Source organism: Struthio camelus, chromosome 2 (genome assembly GCF_040807025.1).
Source record: "Struthio camelus isolate bStrCam1 chromosome 2, bStrCam1.hap1, whole genome shotgun sequence".
Taxonomy (NCBI): domain Eukaryota; kingdom Metazoa; phylum Chordata; class Aves; order Struthioniformes; family Struthionidae; genus Struthio; species Struthio camelus.
Window position 1 is genome coordinate 26,465,010 of NC_090943.1, and position 18,919 is coordinate 26,483,928.

Consider the following 18,919-nt stretch of genomic DNA (forward strand, 5'->3'; position numbering starts at 1 on the left):
ACCGGGCTCATTGGTCTCTCCTCTTGGACAGCATGTATATTGTGCTTGATGCCTCAGGAGAAGTGGTGTGGAAGTGGTACATTTTCTGGAGAATCTCTCTGAGCATGTGGTGAATTTCCTCCTGCTTTTCACTTATCCCAGCATCCTTTGCGAAAATTTCTTTACCGTCTCTGGTAGCGGAGAGCAACGATGTGAAGTCATCTGAGCACTTCTACTCCCCCTTTTATCAGGAGACTAGTCAGAGCTGTCTGAACTTAAGTCAGAAAGCATTAACTCTTGCCAGTCCTACCCATCAGCTGTGTTTTGGATGGCCTGTGTCAGTGTGTGGCTTTGACGAGCTCGTTTGAGTGGGAAGAGCTCAGGATCCTATGTGAGATTCGGAGGCTGAGAGAATAGTAAAGCATCCTGTTGTGCACAAGCCATCTTGCAGCTGTTGAGTCAAGTATAGTGACAGTGCATGTAATGGTCTAGGTTATGCACTAACCCCGACTCATGATAGCACCATGAAACCAAGGCTGATAATCCAGACAGCTGGCAAGGCTCTCAGAGGGTTTAATTGGTTTAAACAGCCATTTGGTCAAATGTCATATGTAGCTCGTGGCTTGAATGTCTTTGTTCATTTGTTGTAGGTGCTAGCATTTTTGTGGCACTGAGTGTTTTCTCTTGTAAGTGTTAAGAACTGCTAATGTTCTTTTAATATCACAGTCCATAAACCTCAAATTAGCTTTGACCTGCATGCATTTTTCTCACTGTCAGTGAGTGTTCTTTATTAGAATATTTTGTTCTGATTAAAGTGAAGGCTGCATAACTATTGGGGGAGGGGGAAATGTGTTTTCTCATGGCTCTATTAAATAAGCAGGGCCTGAAAGAGATATTCAAACTTTTTAATCTAAATATAATTTAAAGAATATTGAACATCCTAGTGCAAGAGTAAGCATTGCTGAAAGCTTCACTGCTATACACTAATCTCATTTCTGTTTTCTTTCTCTTTCAACTTTCACCACAGTGATTCTTGTAATCTTATAACTCTTTCATTACATCATCACCTGTTTCAAAATAGCCAAAACCTCATTCTTGCTAATAAGCTATAAACTAGATACCCAACATGATATAATAGTTTATTTATTACAGGTTATTGGACAATTACATAGCCAAGTTTATGATGATACAAATTTAAAAAATAATAACATATAAGCTCAAGAACTGTGAATTTCTTCTTCACAACCAACACACTGAAGTCAGCATGGAGTTTGCCATTGACTCCTGTTAGAGTCATCCTCTTGTACTCAGGGCTGCAATCCTGGGGCCTGGGGAAAGCTGAACCCCTAGCAGACCTAGGAGGAAACAGTGGTTCAGTTGCTTGATCACTGTGGGAAACACCACACAAAAGCACCAGGCTGAGGCTTCATTACTGTCAGAATTGAACAAGCAATATCAGAGTATGACCACGATGTGTGGTATGCTGATTTCAGATCAGCTAGATGGATAAGAGGTAATGGTACTTCACCTAACATGAATTCCATGTCAAGGATTTCTTTCCTTGTGAGGATAATGCAGATAGTCTTGGAGCGGAGCAGAGAGGTTTCTCAGAGACAGCTTTCCTCAAAGGCAGCTGAGGGCACTTGATTGTGAGGAGACAGAGGTGTTTTCTGAGGCATCAGAAACAATTATTTCCAGCTGACTTTTTCTTTTTATGAACTGGGGAAGAGTTGGAATGGGAGAGGCTCTTTTGCGGTACCCTTTGCAAGCAATCCTGAAGGGCCTATTGTTGTGGAATGTTCTATTGCGAGGTGTTAGGTTCGTATTTTCATTTGAGTCTTTTCATGTTTAATATTACCAAACTAGAACAAAGTTGATAGGAAATGAGAAAACAACAAAAAATCAGCAAAGTTTACCCTCTAAAGAGTTCAGGGATGTTTTCCCCTTTCTCTTTCACAATCGTGTAATGAAGAAATTATTGATACAGTATCTGTGGGTGCATTAATTGCCTTCTGTGGAAATAGTCAATGAAAACAACATATCAAGAAACTTGGAATAAAATTTGTAGTTTCCAAAGCCATACTTACAGAGTTGGCATTTTTTTCTGTTTAGTTGTGATTTCTTTTTTCTTAGCACAGTATGTAAAATCAGTTGACTGTTTGCATTATAGCCAAGTTAAAGCCCACATTAATGTTTTTTGAATTATAAGAACTAGAGTGCTGTAATATAACATGATGTTTGAAGTTTCTTTGAATACTTAAAAAAATATTTGGGGTCAAATACCATTGAATTAGTGTAGCAGACTGGTTATATCCCATACCTTTCTATTCCAAAAATGATTTGGAAGTCATTTAATTGCATTTAATTTATATTTTAAGGCTACGATGAAAAGCATTACTACTTCCTGCCCTTAAAATAGTTTTGTGTACCATGAGTTCCATTTTAATCACAATTCAAAAAAGCATGTGCGTGCTACTTATGACTTTCCTGCTATTCTTTCTTTTGTTTCTGTATTTTGCTCTTAGGTTTCCTCAGCTCTTTGTTAGACCCAACCCTGGCGAGAAGGTGATTGATATGGCTCTTTGTGCCCTGGCTAAATAACTAAACATACAGTATATTGTGTCTGCACTTGGGGGAAAAATGAAATGCAATTTAATGCATTTCAACTTCAGTAACATGACATTTCTGTTTCTTTCATGTCAGCCTTTATTCTCTTTTATAATCAGATTTCATAACCCCTTTTATAATGTCTCCTCACTTCAGCAGTCACTAAATAAACAGGAAGCTTGTGTTGCAGGTTAATTGGAGATTCTGATGTGCCCAGGGTGACTTTTCCCAAATCTTTGGTGTGGATTCTGCAGCTTGCAGGAGAGCGCATTTTGCCATCTGTTGAACTGAGGCACGGGGTCCATATCAACTCTTAAATCTTCCATGTTTGGCATTGCAAAGGCTTGTTTAGTTGCCATTTGGAAACCATAATATTTCTTAAAATATTTCAGGCAATATGAAGGGTCTGTATAATAGGAGAGATCCTTCAAAACTACATAGAAGACTCCTGTGAAACAACTGTTCACCCTTTGTATTGACAAAATCCGTAAGGCTAAAATTTACAGTCTTTTATGGCAGGTGCCTCTAAAGGGCACAAGAGAACGATGGAGAGAAGATGAAAAGGGGAGAATGAAAGATCTCCATTGTCGTCTAACTCTTTGTTTATAATAGTAAATTACAGAAATACACAACTTGAATCCAAAGCTGTAGGGAAAGCATTTGTAGAGTACAGTGAAGGGTTAAAAGAAACGTAGGGATGAGTTAGGTTCCCATATAAATTCACCTTGAAGACTAGTATAAGTAGATTTCAAAAGTCATCTTTAGGTACAGTGATTTTTTTTTTTTAATGAAAAATACATAAGCAGCTCCCATATAAAACTCTGAGGGGAAAAATCTATCATATTTGTATATTTCCATGGGCACACAGGCATTATTGGTGTTATATTAACTCCTCCTTTGTTTTAGCTCTAGTGTCCCATCCCCCAGCCTTATCTCCTCCTCCCTATCCAGCCTGTACTGTTGTTCCCTATAATTAGTGAAGATACACATCTGTCTTCAGGCTACCACCTAATCTCTTAAGGCCATATGGGTAAATGGACTATAATTATAATTTGGTAGAAATTGAGCCTTCTGCACTGGTTGTATTGCTCTTGTTCTGTTTAAAGCAGGCAAACTGAATGTATAATGTAGTAGGCTTGGAGTCTGGGCTAGTTCTTGCAAAGTGCATATTTTTTGGATGGAAATTTCATTGTGTTAAATTTGGGTGGGAATGATGCCAGTTTGGGAGGATTTCTGACATGATGTTGCCATGGTATATAAGCACCCTGCATATTGTGAAGAAATCAGGTGTGGTTATATGCAAATTATTAACAGAGGTCATTTTTTGTCCCCCTCTTTTTCAGTTATTTTTATTTCAGTTGCTGCGAGGACTGTCTTACATCCACCAGCGTTACATTTTGCACAGGGACCTGAAACCACAGAATCTTCTGATCAGTGACACGGGGGAGTTAAAGCTGGCAGACTTTGGTAGGCAAGCAGTTAATTACAAGTCTCTTATAATGTTGTAGGAATGTCAGACAGATGGTTCCATTGATTTCTCTTCTCCCCCCCACCCCATTCCTTAGACATACCTTCATTGTAAATTTTTCTCCAGAGCAAAGACATTGACTATGGTCAACAAAACGCCTCATCAAAAGAGAGGAAGTGGAAAATAGATACATACTCCAGCTCTCACTAGGAAGATAATGCTGAAAATATTTCAATTTTCTTTACCACCAGACCTCCAGAACTAGAATTTAGAACCTCTGTGAAAACACAGAAAATTCTCATGTGAGGGAATACAGGATATATCAAGAGCATGAACACTTCGATAAATAGCCTTAGGGTTATAGAGATCTAGAAGTAGGGTTAATTTTCATAAAATGCCCATTGACTGAAAGAGATTGAAGAAAATAAGAACATATATTCTTTCTGAAGTATAAAAGAAACTAAGATCATCTGGACTGCTTTCAGTCTCTGTTCTTAGTCCTTTATGAGGAAGCCTCATGTGAAGGTATGAAGTCAGGGAAAATTGTCCTCTGAAAGTTTTTGTTTTTGTTTTTTTTAATACTTTCTAGTGGCTATACTGGAGCAGTACTGTTTGCTCTGAAAGGCATTGTGAATGTAGGTGTGGAGAATGGTAATGTTTTCCTGTAGTGATTTTACAAAGTGTTGTAGGAATTTATTTCTTTCCTATAGGTCAACTTCTCAGATACTGACTCCAGCAGAACTCCTGAAGTAAGCTGAAAACGTGACTTATCAGCTTCTTTGAGATATCTGTTATTTTTATGACTGCTATCCACATTGGGCTTCACATTTCATTCACCAGCGGTAATGAGGGAGCCTTATGTGCTAATTGGCAATGGCACTGTTAATGTAGTGGTGTTTTTTGTCTTTTAATTAGCATTACTGCAATTAACAGCTCGGTATGTATTTTCTACGCTACATAAAGGAACAGGACTTCAGGCGGACACAGTCCACAACAACTCGATTGGCCTTTAGACTATAAGGCGATTAAATAAATAGCATTAGAACCAAGAAGTATCTAATTTTACATGCTATTTTCTAGTTCTATCTTTCAAAGCTTGGAAGATGCCACAAGTTTTTTAAGGAAATGCTTAAAAATACTCTCTTGTATTATGTATTTTATTGCGAGTTTTCATTTCTTAACAATGTGAAGCAGGAAAATTGTTTTTGTTTGCAGTGAAATATGCATTAGTCTTAGGTTAAGCTTCTGTGCTGTTTGAAATGGCTAGTTTAATCTTGTATGTCTGTAAAATACTGTTTAGTTATCTGACTTCTAAGTAGCCTCATTTTAAGTCTTTCAGGAGATTATACTGATGGTGCTATAGCTTTGGTTGATACTGCAAATTCTATAGATGATCTTACAAGCACTTTCGGTACATACAGTGTTTCAGATGGTGCCATCCTTCCGTTTGCTGAAGCTTTGTTGCCAGTTTGGAGCTATTTTTTTTTTTTTTAATGAGAAAATCTATTAAAGAAGAATTACTTTTTTAAAAATATGTCATTTGAAAATAATCAGCTATATTTTCCACTAAATATGGATATAGGAAGTCCATTATAATTTCATGTCCACTTTTTAGTTGTTTCTATAAGAGTAATCTCTTTAGGGTTTCAAGACCCATTTCATATGGGTTAGTAAGTGTCTGTGACAATACTAACACTTGTCTAGGACTGCAAGGCATTGCCAGGTACTACTAGAACCCAAACAATAATAATTAAAGTCCTCTTTCTTTAGGTTTGTTGGTTAAATCCTGCTCTATTTGTGGTATAACAGAGTTCCACCTAAGCAGCTTGACAGATAGTATCTGTCAGAGTAACCAGCCTCAGTTCTTAATGCCTTATTATAATGCTTAGTGAAAACCCTGGAAAAGCTATAAAAACAAGAGAAAATTAGAGATTTTAAACAGCCATAGATGTTTGGCGAATTCCACAGTAGTCAGCCCCTTTCCTGTGCAAGTTTCGCTAGCCTCCTGTTCCTGGCTTGGGAGAGGGAGGGCACAAACTTTTCAGCAATGTTTTAAGAAAACAAAGAAAAAACCTTTCACTGGCACTGTTAAATGCCTTGCTGAAGATGTGTTGATCAGTGAATGTCAGACAGACAGTTGAACACTCTCCAGTTGTATAGTCTCATGTTGCAGGTAGAAGAGAAAAAAGGGTGTGACATTTGTTTTCACTTTTCTGTTTTCAGTCTGTTATATTAGGAAATGTTGTAGCCATTATTTCTTACTAAATTCTTGCTTCATTGCAGTACTAGGCTGAATATCCCATTGATATCAACAAAGGCAAGATTTTCACATTTTTGTGTTGGCAGGAATTTAATAGAGACATATAAATGAAACCAAGAAGAAATACCCGATAATAGACATATGATTGTATAATATTGTGGAGAGGATTTTTCTTCCTGTAAGTTTGTCTTTCCCTAACAGACATCTGCCTGATCTGCTCTGAAATATGGAGAGAAGATTATATATGTCCATTTTTTCAAGCTCTGTTTTATTTCATGGCTCGTGACCTTGTAAAATTGAAAACCAGATGGGTTAAATTTCTCGTCTGAGAACCAAGATGAAAAATTAAAAATGATGAGGGTAAAGTCTGAAGGGTCACGACATCTTTCACTGGAGGCCTGAGAAATGAGAATATACATGGGCGTGCGCACGTGCACACACACACACCCACGCACACACACAGTTATTTATTTATTTAAACACTCTATTATTATAGCCCATCTTTCACCTTCCCAGTATGAAAGACTCTTTTAAACCAAAAGGTAAAATACTGTCCTTTTGCTCTTTATATTTTTCTTATGCAAATGACTAATTATCTATAATGTGCTTGGAGAGGAAGTTGAGTTAAAATATATTTTTGATTTAATTACTTTAGAAGCTATATGGAAATTGGAGAGTTGAGTGTTTTGTTTTTAAATACACTCAAGGCTGAATAGAACCTATCGAGAAATCAGTTTTTGTCAGAGATAGGACTGACTTTGCTAGCGCAATGAATGTAAAATCTTAGAGTAAAAGCCTTTTCGTCTCTAAGGACAAGACCTTCAGATTTTGGTTTCATAAGTCTACAAAAAATCAACAACGTAGCTGAAGTTTTTAATTTGGTGTCAGGCTTATTTAATCTCCTCAGTGTAAGATATCAAATACTTAAAAGCAGGCTGTAGTAGATCATAGTTCTTGTATAAACAAGGTAAAAGAAAAGCTATTCATGCGCGCTAGCGCATTGCATTGCAGCTGAAGTGGAGGCTCTGAATAACCGTGGGCTTGTGTTTTCTATAGTAGAGTTCCCAGACACAGATCCTGCGCTGTGGGGGAGCGTCATTGTTCGGAGGAGCGGCAGTTTGCTTTGCTGGTCTTTGTGCTGTAGCTGCTATGCAGTGAGCATTTGTGAGAAGATTCAGCAGTCAAACGAAAAGGGAGAATAGAACATAGAGGCTTTATCAAATTAAAAATTGATGAGGTGTAAAAAACCAGCTTTCATGAGAAGATATAGTAGGGAAGACTACTTCTTGAATAATTATTGCAGTGAAAAATAGACCTTGAACTCCGTTCCTGAGTTCTTTTTTTAATGTAATTACAATTCCACAGGAAATTAAAGCGTGTTAGGAACTCTCCTTATGAAATCATTAAATGAGTGCAGGAATTAATTTTGATCCTGTGGTGTGAAGTTAACTAACAGTCTTTGGGTTTGTTTTTTTCCCTCACGTATGTCTAAATGAATAGAGCCTTGTGCTTGAGACTAGTTACTGCCCAGAGGCTAGGCTGGATAGCTGTTTCTTAGGCTTTGGTTAGCAATTTCTTCATTTTAACTTTTCTCAGCGTTATTTTCAGATGCATTTGTTTGGCCTTAACATTGTGGTGGCTTTATGGGTGTTTGACTTAAAAAAAAAAAAAAAAAAAAAAAAAAAAAAATCTTTCTTTGAGCCTTTGTTTAGGAAAGTCATTGAGCAGTTCTAAAAGTAAGAGTGTATGTTTCTAAAATAAACACGTTTATCTTAACTATATCAAAGGGTTGTATAGCAGTGGGTAGAAGTGTGAACTTAAAGATAAAGCACTAAGAATATCTTTTTTTCAAGAGATATGTGTGATAAGGTGTTAGTGAAATGATCACTAGTAAAACTGTGTTTTGTATTAACAGTCACTTAAGATTTTTATTTTATTTGTATATGAGCCACATGTTATAACCAGTAATGCGTGTGATTTCGATGATCTCTTATTTTCAAAGTGTCACTTCAGACTTCTAAGAAATATGTCCCAAACACTATAGAAGCATATAAAGATTACAACATCAGAGGAACAGACAAGCTAGCTCTGTCAGGCTTATTATCTTTAGCTCTACCTGAAGGTTGGTGCTTCTGAGTGACCACAGGCAGAAGGGTCTGAGGGATTGAAAGGGCTAGGATGATAGCAGCAGCTCTGGGAGGAGATTAAGGCACCTGGGAGGAAAAAGAGTTGGGGTGAAGGAGGAGGTGGGCAACAACAGAGTGCTAAGGAGGCAAAGGTAGGATGCTGGAGGAGCATGATGGAGAGAAGCAATTAATGTTGTGGAGACTGCTTTAAAAGATCACAAATTAATGGAATGCAGTATTGTGGCTGTTGTCTTGGTTAGTTTTCATGTACTAATTTAAAAAGTAAAACTTAGTTTTATACCTGTGTTCCCTATTGGGCTTACACTATGCCCGCATCGACTTTCAAGGGAGCAGAGATTCTGAACTCTTCAGATCTACCTTTCCCCCATCATTTTCTCTTAGATGGAAGATGCTTTGTTGAATCTAGTCTAATTTAAGCCTTACTCAATGAGATATTTGTATGGGAGTTCATTATTGTGCTTGTTGTTATACCTGTGTTCCAAAATGTTGAATTTCAGGATTGGGACCCTGTGTACTTTACTGTGTAGAAGAGCATCAGAGCAGCTGATTAATATCAGGCTAGTTATTTCATGTTTTAGCTGTAGTCGTGCTTTGCAGTTGAAGTGCAAATATATGGGTAAGGAGTTAGTATTTTGTAGGGTTATTGGCTACGTGTTAGGGCTAAGCCTGAGTAGTTTTTCTAACAATTTAGTTGTGAACTGTACCTTCATTTGTGAATTGTAGATGGGTTCTTATGGAAGACAGCTCTGAAGGGCAAAGGAGCTGTCAAGAGTGCTGTTTCTCCTTATGGACAACCTCCTTCAAGCACAAGAGTGGTCCATCCTGATAGCTAAGAACACGAGCACGCAAATCAGGAGACTGGCTTGGCTGCACAGGGAACTCATGACTGAGTTCCCATGCAGGAAGGTTATACACAGGAGACAGAATTGAGGACAGGCTACAAAGAAGGAATGTAGAAACGTTGCTTGGGCATGCAGGGATGGTGTCAAGAAAGCCAAAGATCAACCAGAGTTGAACCTGGCAAAGCAGGTTAACGGAAACATGAAGAGATTCTACTGTTACATTAGTTATAGAAGAATAGACAAGGGGCCTGGTACTGAGTGAGGCAGGTGATTTGGTGGCAGCAGACATGTAAGTCTGAGGGACTCAATAACTTCCTTATCTTGGTCTTCACCAATAAGATTGCACAGGCCTTTGTTCTTAGGAGAAGTGAGTGAAAGGTAGTGAAAGAGGGTTGAATCAGGGATCTTTTGAGAAATCTTGACCTGTGCAAGTTCATGGAACCGCACAGGAGGTCTCTGAGGGCAGTAGGAGAGCTGGCCGATGTCATTGAGGCTGCTCTCTTTCTAATCTTTGAGCAGCCATATAATCTGGGGGAGGTCCACAATGACTGGAGAAAGGTGGAGAAAGGGTTAAACCCATTTTCAAGAAGGCTAAGAAGGAAGATCAGGGGTACTGCAAGCTGGCCAGCCTCAGTCCCTGGGAAAATTATGAGCAAGCTTGGAAGCTGTTTCTGTGGCCGTGAAGAAAGTGATTGCCAGTATGGATTGACTCAGGGTAAATCATATTTGACCTATCTAATTGCTTTCAGTAATGGAATGACTAGATCTGTGGATGTGGGGAGAGCAGTTGATGCTATCTACCTTGACTATGACAAGGCTTTTGGCACAGACTCCTATAGCTTCCTTGTTTTCAAGTTGGGACATTTTGATCTAATTTGGTAGACTTCCATATGGGTGAAAGAGGTCTTAGGCGCATGGTTAATGGTTTGTACTTTTCCTGGAGGCTGGTTACAAGTGGAGTTCCTCAAGGGTGCTCAGATCTGTCCAGTTTAACATCTGTATCAATGACTTGGAGGAGGAGATGGATTGCACCCTCATCAAGTTTGTGCAATATAAGTGAATTGTACAAGCTGGGTGGATGAGAAGTTTGAAGATCTGTTTGGTCTATATTTTGGATTACATACTTACCTGAGTGCAAAGATTTGCTGTATAGTCACATCTTTTGATTGGTATGTTGTTCTGTTTTAGCATGTACATTGACCTTCTCACTAGGCTATGGCTCCAAGACACGGTGTATGGCTGTGACTGTCTAGGCACCTCAGGGGCAGAAACGCAAAACACAGTTTCAAAGGACGAAACGGCAGGTCTAGAAGGTTGACTATAATTTGCAAGGACAGGAAAACTTGCTGATTGATGTTGTGAGGTTTTTCTATTTTTTTTTTTTTTAGTTTAAATAGAAAGCTCCCCTTCCCCACGCTAATGACTGTTAGTTTCAGTCCTTTAAGCAGTCTTCAAACTGTTGTAGTGCCACAGAGAATTCTAACGTTGCAAGACAAGTGAGAAAGAGCATCAAGAACTTAAATATTTTAGTGTTTGTCCCTGCAGTCAGAAGAGTTGCCCTTTCTTTCTCATCTGCAGGAGTGGGATTTGGAGAGAGAAAGCGCGTGAGAATCTTGTAGAAATTCCTTTGCATTACTCTCCTAAATAAGAAGCTTTTCGTTTCAGGTTTTTGTTGTCTTTTGGGATCTCCTTGGACATGTAAGGAGCTGCAGGAGGTCTGCATCATCATGGAAGTCCTGCCTTAAGTTTCAGAGTTTTATTAATATAAAACCCTATAATGTAATAAAAGGAAGTATCAAATAAGTATGATTGAACCTTGCATCCTTTTAGATACATAGGCTGATTAATAGTGGATAACAGAAGCAAAGACATTTGAGGTTTGTAATAAAGAGAATTATACTCAATGGAGTTGCAATTTAAAACTGCTACTGAGTATTTAAGAGGATGTTTCCATGAATTTTTGTACAGATCTTGCTGTGGGGAGCATGTTGGAAATAGGTCACGAGGGACTAAACTGTCACTCTGTAGTTTACTGTTAAAATGATCAAAGCTTTGTTGTTAACTTGAAAAAATGAATTCTCTTTTCTACAGTAAGAATCCCATAAGGAATTTCTTTATAATGCACCATATATGATCCATATAAAAGGTTAGATAAATGAAAGATGGATTGCATGGATAATTCCTATGTTTTTCTATGTAAATGCTCCACAGAGTATCAGTTCTTGAAGATACTGGTATAATGAGTTGTCATGGTGCCTGCGAAGCTGATATGTTCTATTATCAGCAATGCCTGCTGAAATTGTTTGCAAAGTTCCTCGAAGGGCATATTTCTACTTATGTAGGCTGGCTACCTATAATCTTCCTTTAAGGTAGCTTGAGGAACAGTTGGCTGGGTAGCTGTAGCAGCATGGTTTTCAGGGTGAGCTATTAGAGCCACCTGGAAACCTGAGTCAATTGCAAGGCAACTAACCCACAGTGAGCCCCAGGCTGCTTCAGGAACGGGCTGCATTAGGACTGGAAAAATCATAACCTGTTTGAATGTTTGTTATTAAAGGCTGCTAATGCTGATCATAAAGGGGATCAACATACTCCCAAGTGTGGGTCCACAGACCCCTCTAACACCCAGTCTGAACTGAGCAGAGAGTGAAAAATCATTTCTTTGCCAAATTCCAGTGAAAGATCGCTGCTTCCCTAGGTGTAGCTCAGTGTCCTCTAATAGGAGGCAATGTTACGAATAAGGTGAAAAGAGGAAGCAGGAACCAGGAACCTGGAAAGTGAAACTCGAAATGCTGAAAATTGAGTTAGCTTGTAGGTTTTTATAAAATACATTTATTTCTGTAATTAACTGTAAATATAGCATTTTTTTGTTGAGAGCAAAGCTGAGAATGCTGTTCACGACATCTGGGTTAGAGGCCTGAAGCAGCAGAGCAGATTGTGTGCATGTGTCCTGATGTAACCTTGAATGCACACTGCCACGTAAGTAAAAAATACCCCTGTGGTCTCCATTGCTTTCTAGAGCCAGATTAATCCAAAGCTCAGGAGATAAGCTGGTAGCTAGGTAGGGGTCCTTCAAATCCTTTGTCTTGGAGGAAGAGTTAAAGTTGCAGGTTGTGAAAGGTGTGGGTACTGTGGACCTAGACACCCTTGACAAGTTGCTATATTAGTTACCTGTTTTCCCAGAGTGACAGCCTTTCTCTTCCCCCCTCAGGTCTTCTTACTTTCAAATGGTTTAGCTGCTGTCAGGGAGTAGCCACAGCCACCTCCTTCCCCTCCCCTCCAAGAAGCAAGGGCTTCATATGCTGTTTTTGTGACCTTCTCTCATCTTGCCCAGAAGAGATTTGTGGTGGAGCGGGAGAGAAGGTGTGTAGGTGGCAGGAAAACGTCAAGTGACAGCAGTGCAAAGGGGTTGATTTGATTTCTGGCATTTGAGCTAATGAAGCCTTTATTGCATTGTTTTAGAAATGAAGATGTAGCGTATTTGTGGTCTAGTGCCGTTGCAGGTATTTCTTACTTCTCAGGTCTATTTGGATTGTCATTCCCATCATAGACCTCAGTCTAATATGCTTCATAGAACTGATGATTTTGCTGAGATATTAGACAAATCTAAATGAAAAACTGACACTGTGAGAGCTGTTGCAGGAAGAATATGTTATGGGCAGAAATAGGATTGCTATCCTATGGGAAGAGAATGGGAGATTTGACAAAGATTTACTCTCTGGAGATTTGCAAAAACTGTGAGGTTCTGTTTTGTTCAACTAAGAACAATTTCTCTCTTCTAGTAGGAAATACAATATAGGGCCCTATACTAAATTTTCGTCCATGTTAGTCTTCACTGATTGCTTTTTAACAGATGAAATTTAAGTTCTTGAAAAATGCTAGTCTTTTCAGCTATTGTAAAAGTAGATTTTGTAACTTATGCTATTCCCACTGAGCAGCACTCAAAGTTTACCTGACTCTGTGGGATTATTGGCTGATGAGGAAGATAAAACTTTTGTTGAGCAAGCATGTAGAAAGCTTTCTTTGCCAAAAAGGAGCGGGAGAGTGGTGTAACTCACTAAGTAGGTCCCCTGTTAAAAGTATCTGAGAATACTTAGGGTTCAATCCAGCTTCCCATTGTTATGAGTTAGTTATACTGAGCCTTTAAATAGGAGGAAAGCATCTTAATTATCCATTAAGAGCAATAAAGGAAGTTGGTTACGACACCCTTAAAACAACTGTGATGAAAAATCTGTTTGTGTTTTGCACTTAGAAGGAATCTGGAATTTAGATGTCATCTCCAATGGAGCTAGCTCAATGTGGTTTGTGATCTTGCGTTATTACCACAATCGTGATTTTTTTATTGTCTTGCGTTCCCCACCTAAAGGTGAACCAGACTGTTTTGGGAGGATTGCACAAAAACATGGAGAAGTGTGCTTCCCCTCTTTGTACAAGGCAGGTAAATCCCACAAAATAAATTTGTAGTTTTACTTAAAATCTGGGGAGTAGTGACAAGCATTTTTTTTACTGCAAAAAGCCACATTCAGTCATGTGACCTTGTTCATATATCAGCTATTTTTATGAGAACAGCATTTCCTCTTCCTGCACATCTTGCTTCTCTTATAGCCCTAGCCTCTAGCCTTTTAACTACTGTGGCTACAAAAAACCCTGTATGTAAAATACTGCACTTTCTTCAAAACTTTGTTGTTCTGAGGCTTCTTGGAGTGTTTCCGATATGGCAGTTGTTGGGTGGGAGGTCAGTGAGGAAACGATGTAGTCGCTATAGTGGTGGCATTTTAAAAGGAGTGAGGGAAGAGATCCACAGTGTGACTGTGTGGACTAAAATTTCTCTCCTGTGCTTCCCTCCCCTTTCTTCTTCTGTTTAGAAATTAACTGAGAAACACCTTAATGTTCTGTGTTGCCAATCCTCCTTCTGTTCTTTGAAATTTGTTATGTTGCATGATATGTTCAGATGTGTTGCGTGTGTGCAACCACACTAACTTTAGTATGAATGGTATCTCCTGTGTCTGACACTGTAGAGCTGTCATTGGCTTCTGGCCTGAAAAATGGCAAACTGCTTTTATCAATGTAGCCATATTGATATGCCTGCTACGGTCATGGTAGAGCATTTGAATGTAAATGTCTGAGGTAAAGCTTTTGAATACAAATGCCCTGGTTGATCCCATAGTGCTCTTCCTCTTTGCCTTTTTGGTCTAATTATGATTTTGTTTAAGGGTTCCTTATTACAGAAATCATGATGGTTAAGTAGTGAGAAAATTATGCCAAATTTAAAAACCTTTTATTTTCATTAATATGTTAACAGTTACACAGATTTATTTTACACAGAAAATAGCTTGTCAGAATGAGATGTGCTCACCTGTGTACTTGCAGTGTGTTCATACATGCAAACTTGAAGCATAAATGGTTTAAATAAAACGCGGAATGTTCCAAAGGTGCTAATGATATAATATAGCCCTCTCTTTGTCTGTGTTCAAAATACTGTTAGGGAACTTTTGTTTGCACTCTAAAAGTAGTTTCTATCAAGCATTGACTGGAGAAGTACATCAGTAACCATTACATTAGATGAAACAACAGGTAGAAGAATGCTAACAGATTTTGCTTTGGTTTATTTAGTTCTGACATCGGGATGGGCAATTCCACTGACTTCAGCAGAGTTACATCTGTATGTAATAAACTACATTTGTTCTTGGGTGTCCAACTCTGCCATCCTAGCACTGGCATTTCAATATCATTTTGTAGAAAGGTGCCACATGAGGAACATTTGCTTTTTAACTGCATATTTCCAGAATTATACTGTATAACACACAGTGTTAATGCTCTTCAAGTGTAACTATTTGTTTTCTTTATTATTTTTTAGAAAATTGTTTCTGTTTTCAATTCTTGTTTTTCTTCAACAGAATTATGTTATGAATGGATTAGGTGGCTCTGCAGGAGTAGAGGTGCCTGATTATTGATATAAAGTCAAATAATCATTTAGACTTAAGTGTATTGGAATATTTTAAGTCTCACTTAAAACTTTTCTTATGAGATTTGTAATTCAGCTAATTTAGGCTGACATATACATTAAATGAGTTTTGAGGATTGCTTCAACTGAACAGGTAGATCTGCCACTCCAGAGATTTCTATCATAATAAACTGCTTTATAATGTTGCTTTACAAAAGCAACAATGCTTTCATAGGTTTTCTTAATGATTTCACACTTAAAAGCAAAGCAGAAATCGTTTTAAAATGTAGTGGAATTTTTATGCCTCCTATAGTTATTTTGTTCTTTGCTGTATTTCAGAAAGCTCTGAAATAACAGAGAAAAATTTTGAACTTTGTTCATTTTGCGCTGATGCATTTCCACTATTTTCAGACCATTTTCTCGGAGTTTAGTCACTGCAGTCAGATGTGGTTTTAGATGCTGTGTGTTTTATCCAATGTGTGAATGTAAGTGCTAATGCGGCAGCGTTTGCAAAAAGTACTGGAATTCTTCAGCAGAACACCCAAGACACTGTTTTACCTACTAAATAAATACGTAGGCTATAGTGTATAATGTACTGTAACAATATCAAAATTAGCTCAGTGTTTATGTTATCTATAAACAGTCTGGCTTGGGTACTGCAAGCAGCCTAGATAAAACTTGACCATAGCTAGAGAGCTGTTTGTCACAGTCAGGGCAGCTGTGGCTCAAAAGATGAGGCTGGATAAAGAAACGATTGCAGCTGTGTCCTGCAGCATGGACAGGTATGCTTGGCTGGGTGGTTGGCAGTTCCAGAATTATATCACTTGCATATAATTCAGGCCTTAAACTGTAAGAATTTGCAGCTTTTGTACCCGTGTAGTGCTAGTTTTTCAGATTCACAAATTTCACCTCTGCATGGTAATGTCAAAGGGCGTTGTCAGTGTTGCTTGATTTATAAATAAAGTAGTTAATAGATCGACTTTTCGGAAGTACTATTTCTTTGTAGGTGTTAATGTTCAGCTATTTGCTGCTTCATGGAGCCCTGCTCTTGTAAAATTAATTATCTTTAGGCTAGTTCCTGGGACTTTGTCTTTTTCCAAATAAAATTACAGGCACTTGGTTAGGCTTTTAGGTGACCATGATTTCAAGTATTTTCTTCATCAAAATTCTCTGGGTATTTTACCTCTAAATTAGCTCTAAATTAGAAATGATGGATCAGAAATATAGTGGTATCACACTGGAATAAAAAGCTGCAAGTGGTAATAAACTAGTAGTCATGAGAGTATCTTTGTCTTTGATCAGCATTGCAAAACCAAACAGATTAATTGCACTGAGCTATGGATCGCATTAATAGACAGAATGAGCGGTGTGTGCTCAGTGTGGCATCAGCTTGTCACTGTCAATATTGTATGGTCATTTAAGAAACAAAATAACCTGAATGTAAGCAACTGGGGTGGGATTTTTGCATATAAAACTCTCAGTGAAATTCTTGCCTTTTAGCTTTTTGGTTTCTTTTTGGGTTGAGTGACTGTAAATCACTATGGTACCAAATGTGCTTATTTTACAGTTCTTCAGCTGTCAGATTTAATGAAAAGTTACAGCAGAAGGATTTAAATGCTACTTCTATCTTGTGTGTAACGGTCTTGAATCTGGTATGCATTCAGTCACCTTAGCACCACTTGAACAAAGGGGAAGGCAGTTTGTCTAGATGGTGATTTTCTGCAAAGAAAAAATCTCGTGCAGCCCAGAGCAAGCATATCTTTGCCATTATGTCCTATTTAGCCTGTCGCAAACAACGTGGCAAGTACTGACTGTGCTTTTATCAAGTGATAAAAGTTATCAAGTGAGAAAAGTTGGTTCATTTTTACTTGAACCCAAGATGGGACAATCCAAACTGCTCTTGCAGTCCTGCTTTTCAAGTTGGTAAAGATCACAGTACTTAATGCACGGTAGCTCACAATAAGTTATTAATTTTTGTGGTCAGGGTTTGAAGGGCTATTATGCTTCACGAGATTATACATCCATAGCACTCTCAGTTTGTCTTTGTAGAATCCAGACCCTAATGGTCTGGATCACTTTCATTTTTCTTTTCTGAATTCCTTTGACTTGTTAGGGTTTTTCCCCTAGTAACATGATTTGCAGAAATGAGGACGTTGTACCTGAAAACTAACAGTAACAGTGGCCTGTTACCTTTCTTGTCTTCAGCAAGGTCTTTGCTCGTATGTCCAAAAATTCCACAGATCACTTTTTGGTTTTTGTCTCGCGTTCTAAACGCGTTGTCCAGTATTGTACTCATTCATTCGTAGCTGCTCCCCAGTTTTCTATCTTTTGTTAGGGAATATTGAAATATTCTCAGATGCATTACCCCTCATTTTCAGTGAAGAATTATTTTCTGCCTGTTTATCCTTTTCTAGAATTTCCTCCCTGTTCTTTGCATCTTCCCAGTTTAAAACCATCTGTTCAGCCACTGTTAAACTATTTGCTTCAGCCTTAATAACATCATTGTAGAATGAGTAATTCTGACATTTGCACTGAGTCTTATTAGCAAAATGGTGTGTTCATGCTGGGATGTTGTTAGGAGTAGAGGTCATCGTTTTCATGTAGAATTTTTGCATGACAACAAAATGAGCATCATTAAGTAAGAATCCAGAAATTAGAAAGCAAGATTTAAATCAGTCAACTGTTAAAATATTGTGGGCACGTATACCATATTCATAATGAATCCAAGCTTTTCCATTAAGGCAGATGTTATCTTTGATGTGGAATTGCTTGCTAACCTTTTGTCCTGTGAGCTTACACGTTTGTGTGTGTGTGCTTATAGTCTTGATGTAGCTTCTTTCTTTCTGCCCACACTATTATTTTTCTGCTTCCACACTAGGAGAGGCAGTCTGAACATATTCACATTGACACAGAAGGTCATGGGAATACATATATTTTCTCTTCATGGAAATGGGAATATTTATTTCCTCTGCATTTCCATATCACTTACTTTTTGATTGGAACAGAATTTTTAGCATGTTCCTTTCTGCTAGTGGAAAACGAATTAATTTGGCAGTTGTGGTACATGTTCAACATCAATAGGCTTTTTCAAAATGTGTCAGAAAGTTTTTATAAGGATTTTCAAGCAGAGAAACAAATAGCTTTGTAGTTAAGATGGCATTCGGTCAAATTAATCAAAAGTATCTTCAATATGCAACCAACAGCTGAGCTGTTTTTCTTTTCCCACTTCTACACTGCTTATGATCTTTTGGTTGGCTCAGGAGAAAGACAAAGGAGATGATGCTGGCATTGTTGAAAAAAACAAAAATAGTTTTCCTGCGGGCTACATTCTTACTTCCTATTAGCAGAAAAAATATTTCTGCATCTCCCCTTTCTGTAACTTGCGTTTGTCAAACTGACAATTGAGTCACGTTCACAGACCAAAATAATTATCATCTGCAATACTGTAAGTGATTGTCTGAAGACATGCATGAGATAAGGTTTGTAGGGAGAAATAATCTTTTATTGGACCAGCCAATGTGGTTGGAAATCTGATACAGACAGATTTTCAGGCACACGTACCTTTTTGCCCTACTTAATACTATCCATCTTTTGAAGATTGACTCAGGCCTTCTATTTTGGAAGACCAGTCATTGTTCAAGGGCATTTAGGGAATGTTAACTATGGAAACTAATT

General features: G+C 38.1%; 1 protein-coding gene across 8 annotated transcripts in view; it reads left to right on the plus strand.

Moving 5' to 3' along the window:
* CDK14 (cyclin dependent kinase 14) overlaps nucleotides 1–18,919 on the plus strand; it is a 325,653-nt gene that overhangs the window by 157,054 nt on the left and 149,680 nt on the right. For all 8 annotated transcript variants that reach the window (XM_068934789.1, XM_068934788.1, XM_068934786.1 and 5 more), the window contains one exon: nucleotides 3,930–4,053. In XM_068934789.1, the coding sequence (XP_068790890.1) occupies nucleotides 3,930–4,053 (124 nt within the window). The remainder of the gene's footprint in view (nucleotides 1–3,929; nucleotides 4,054–18,919) is intronic.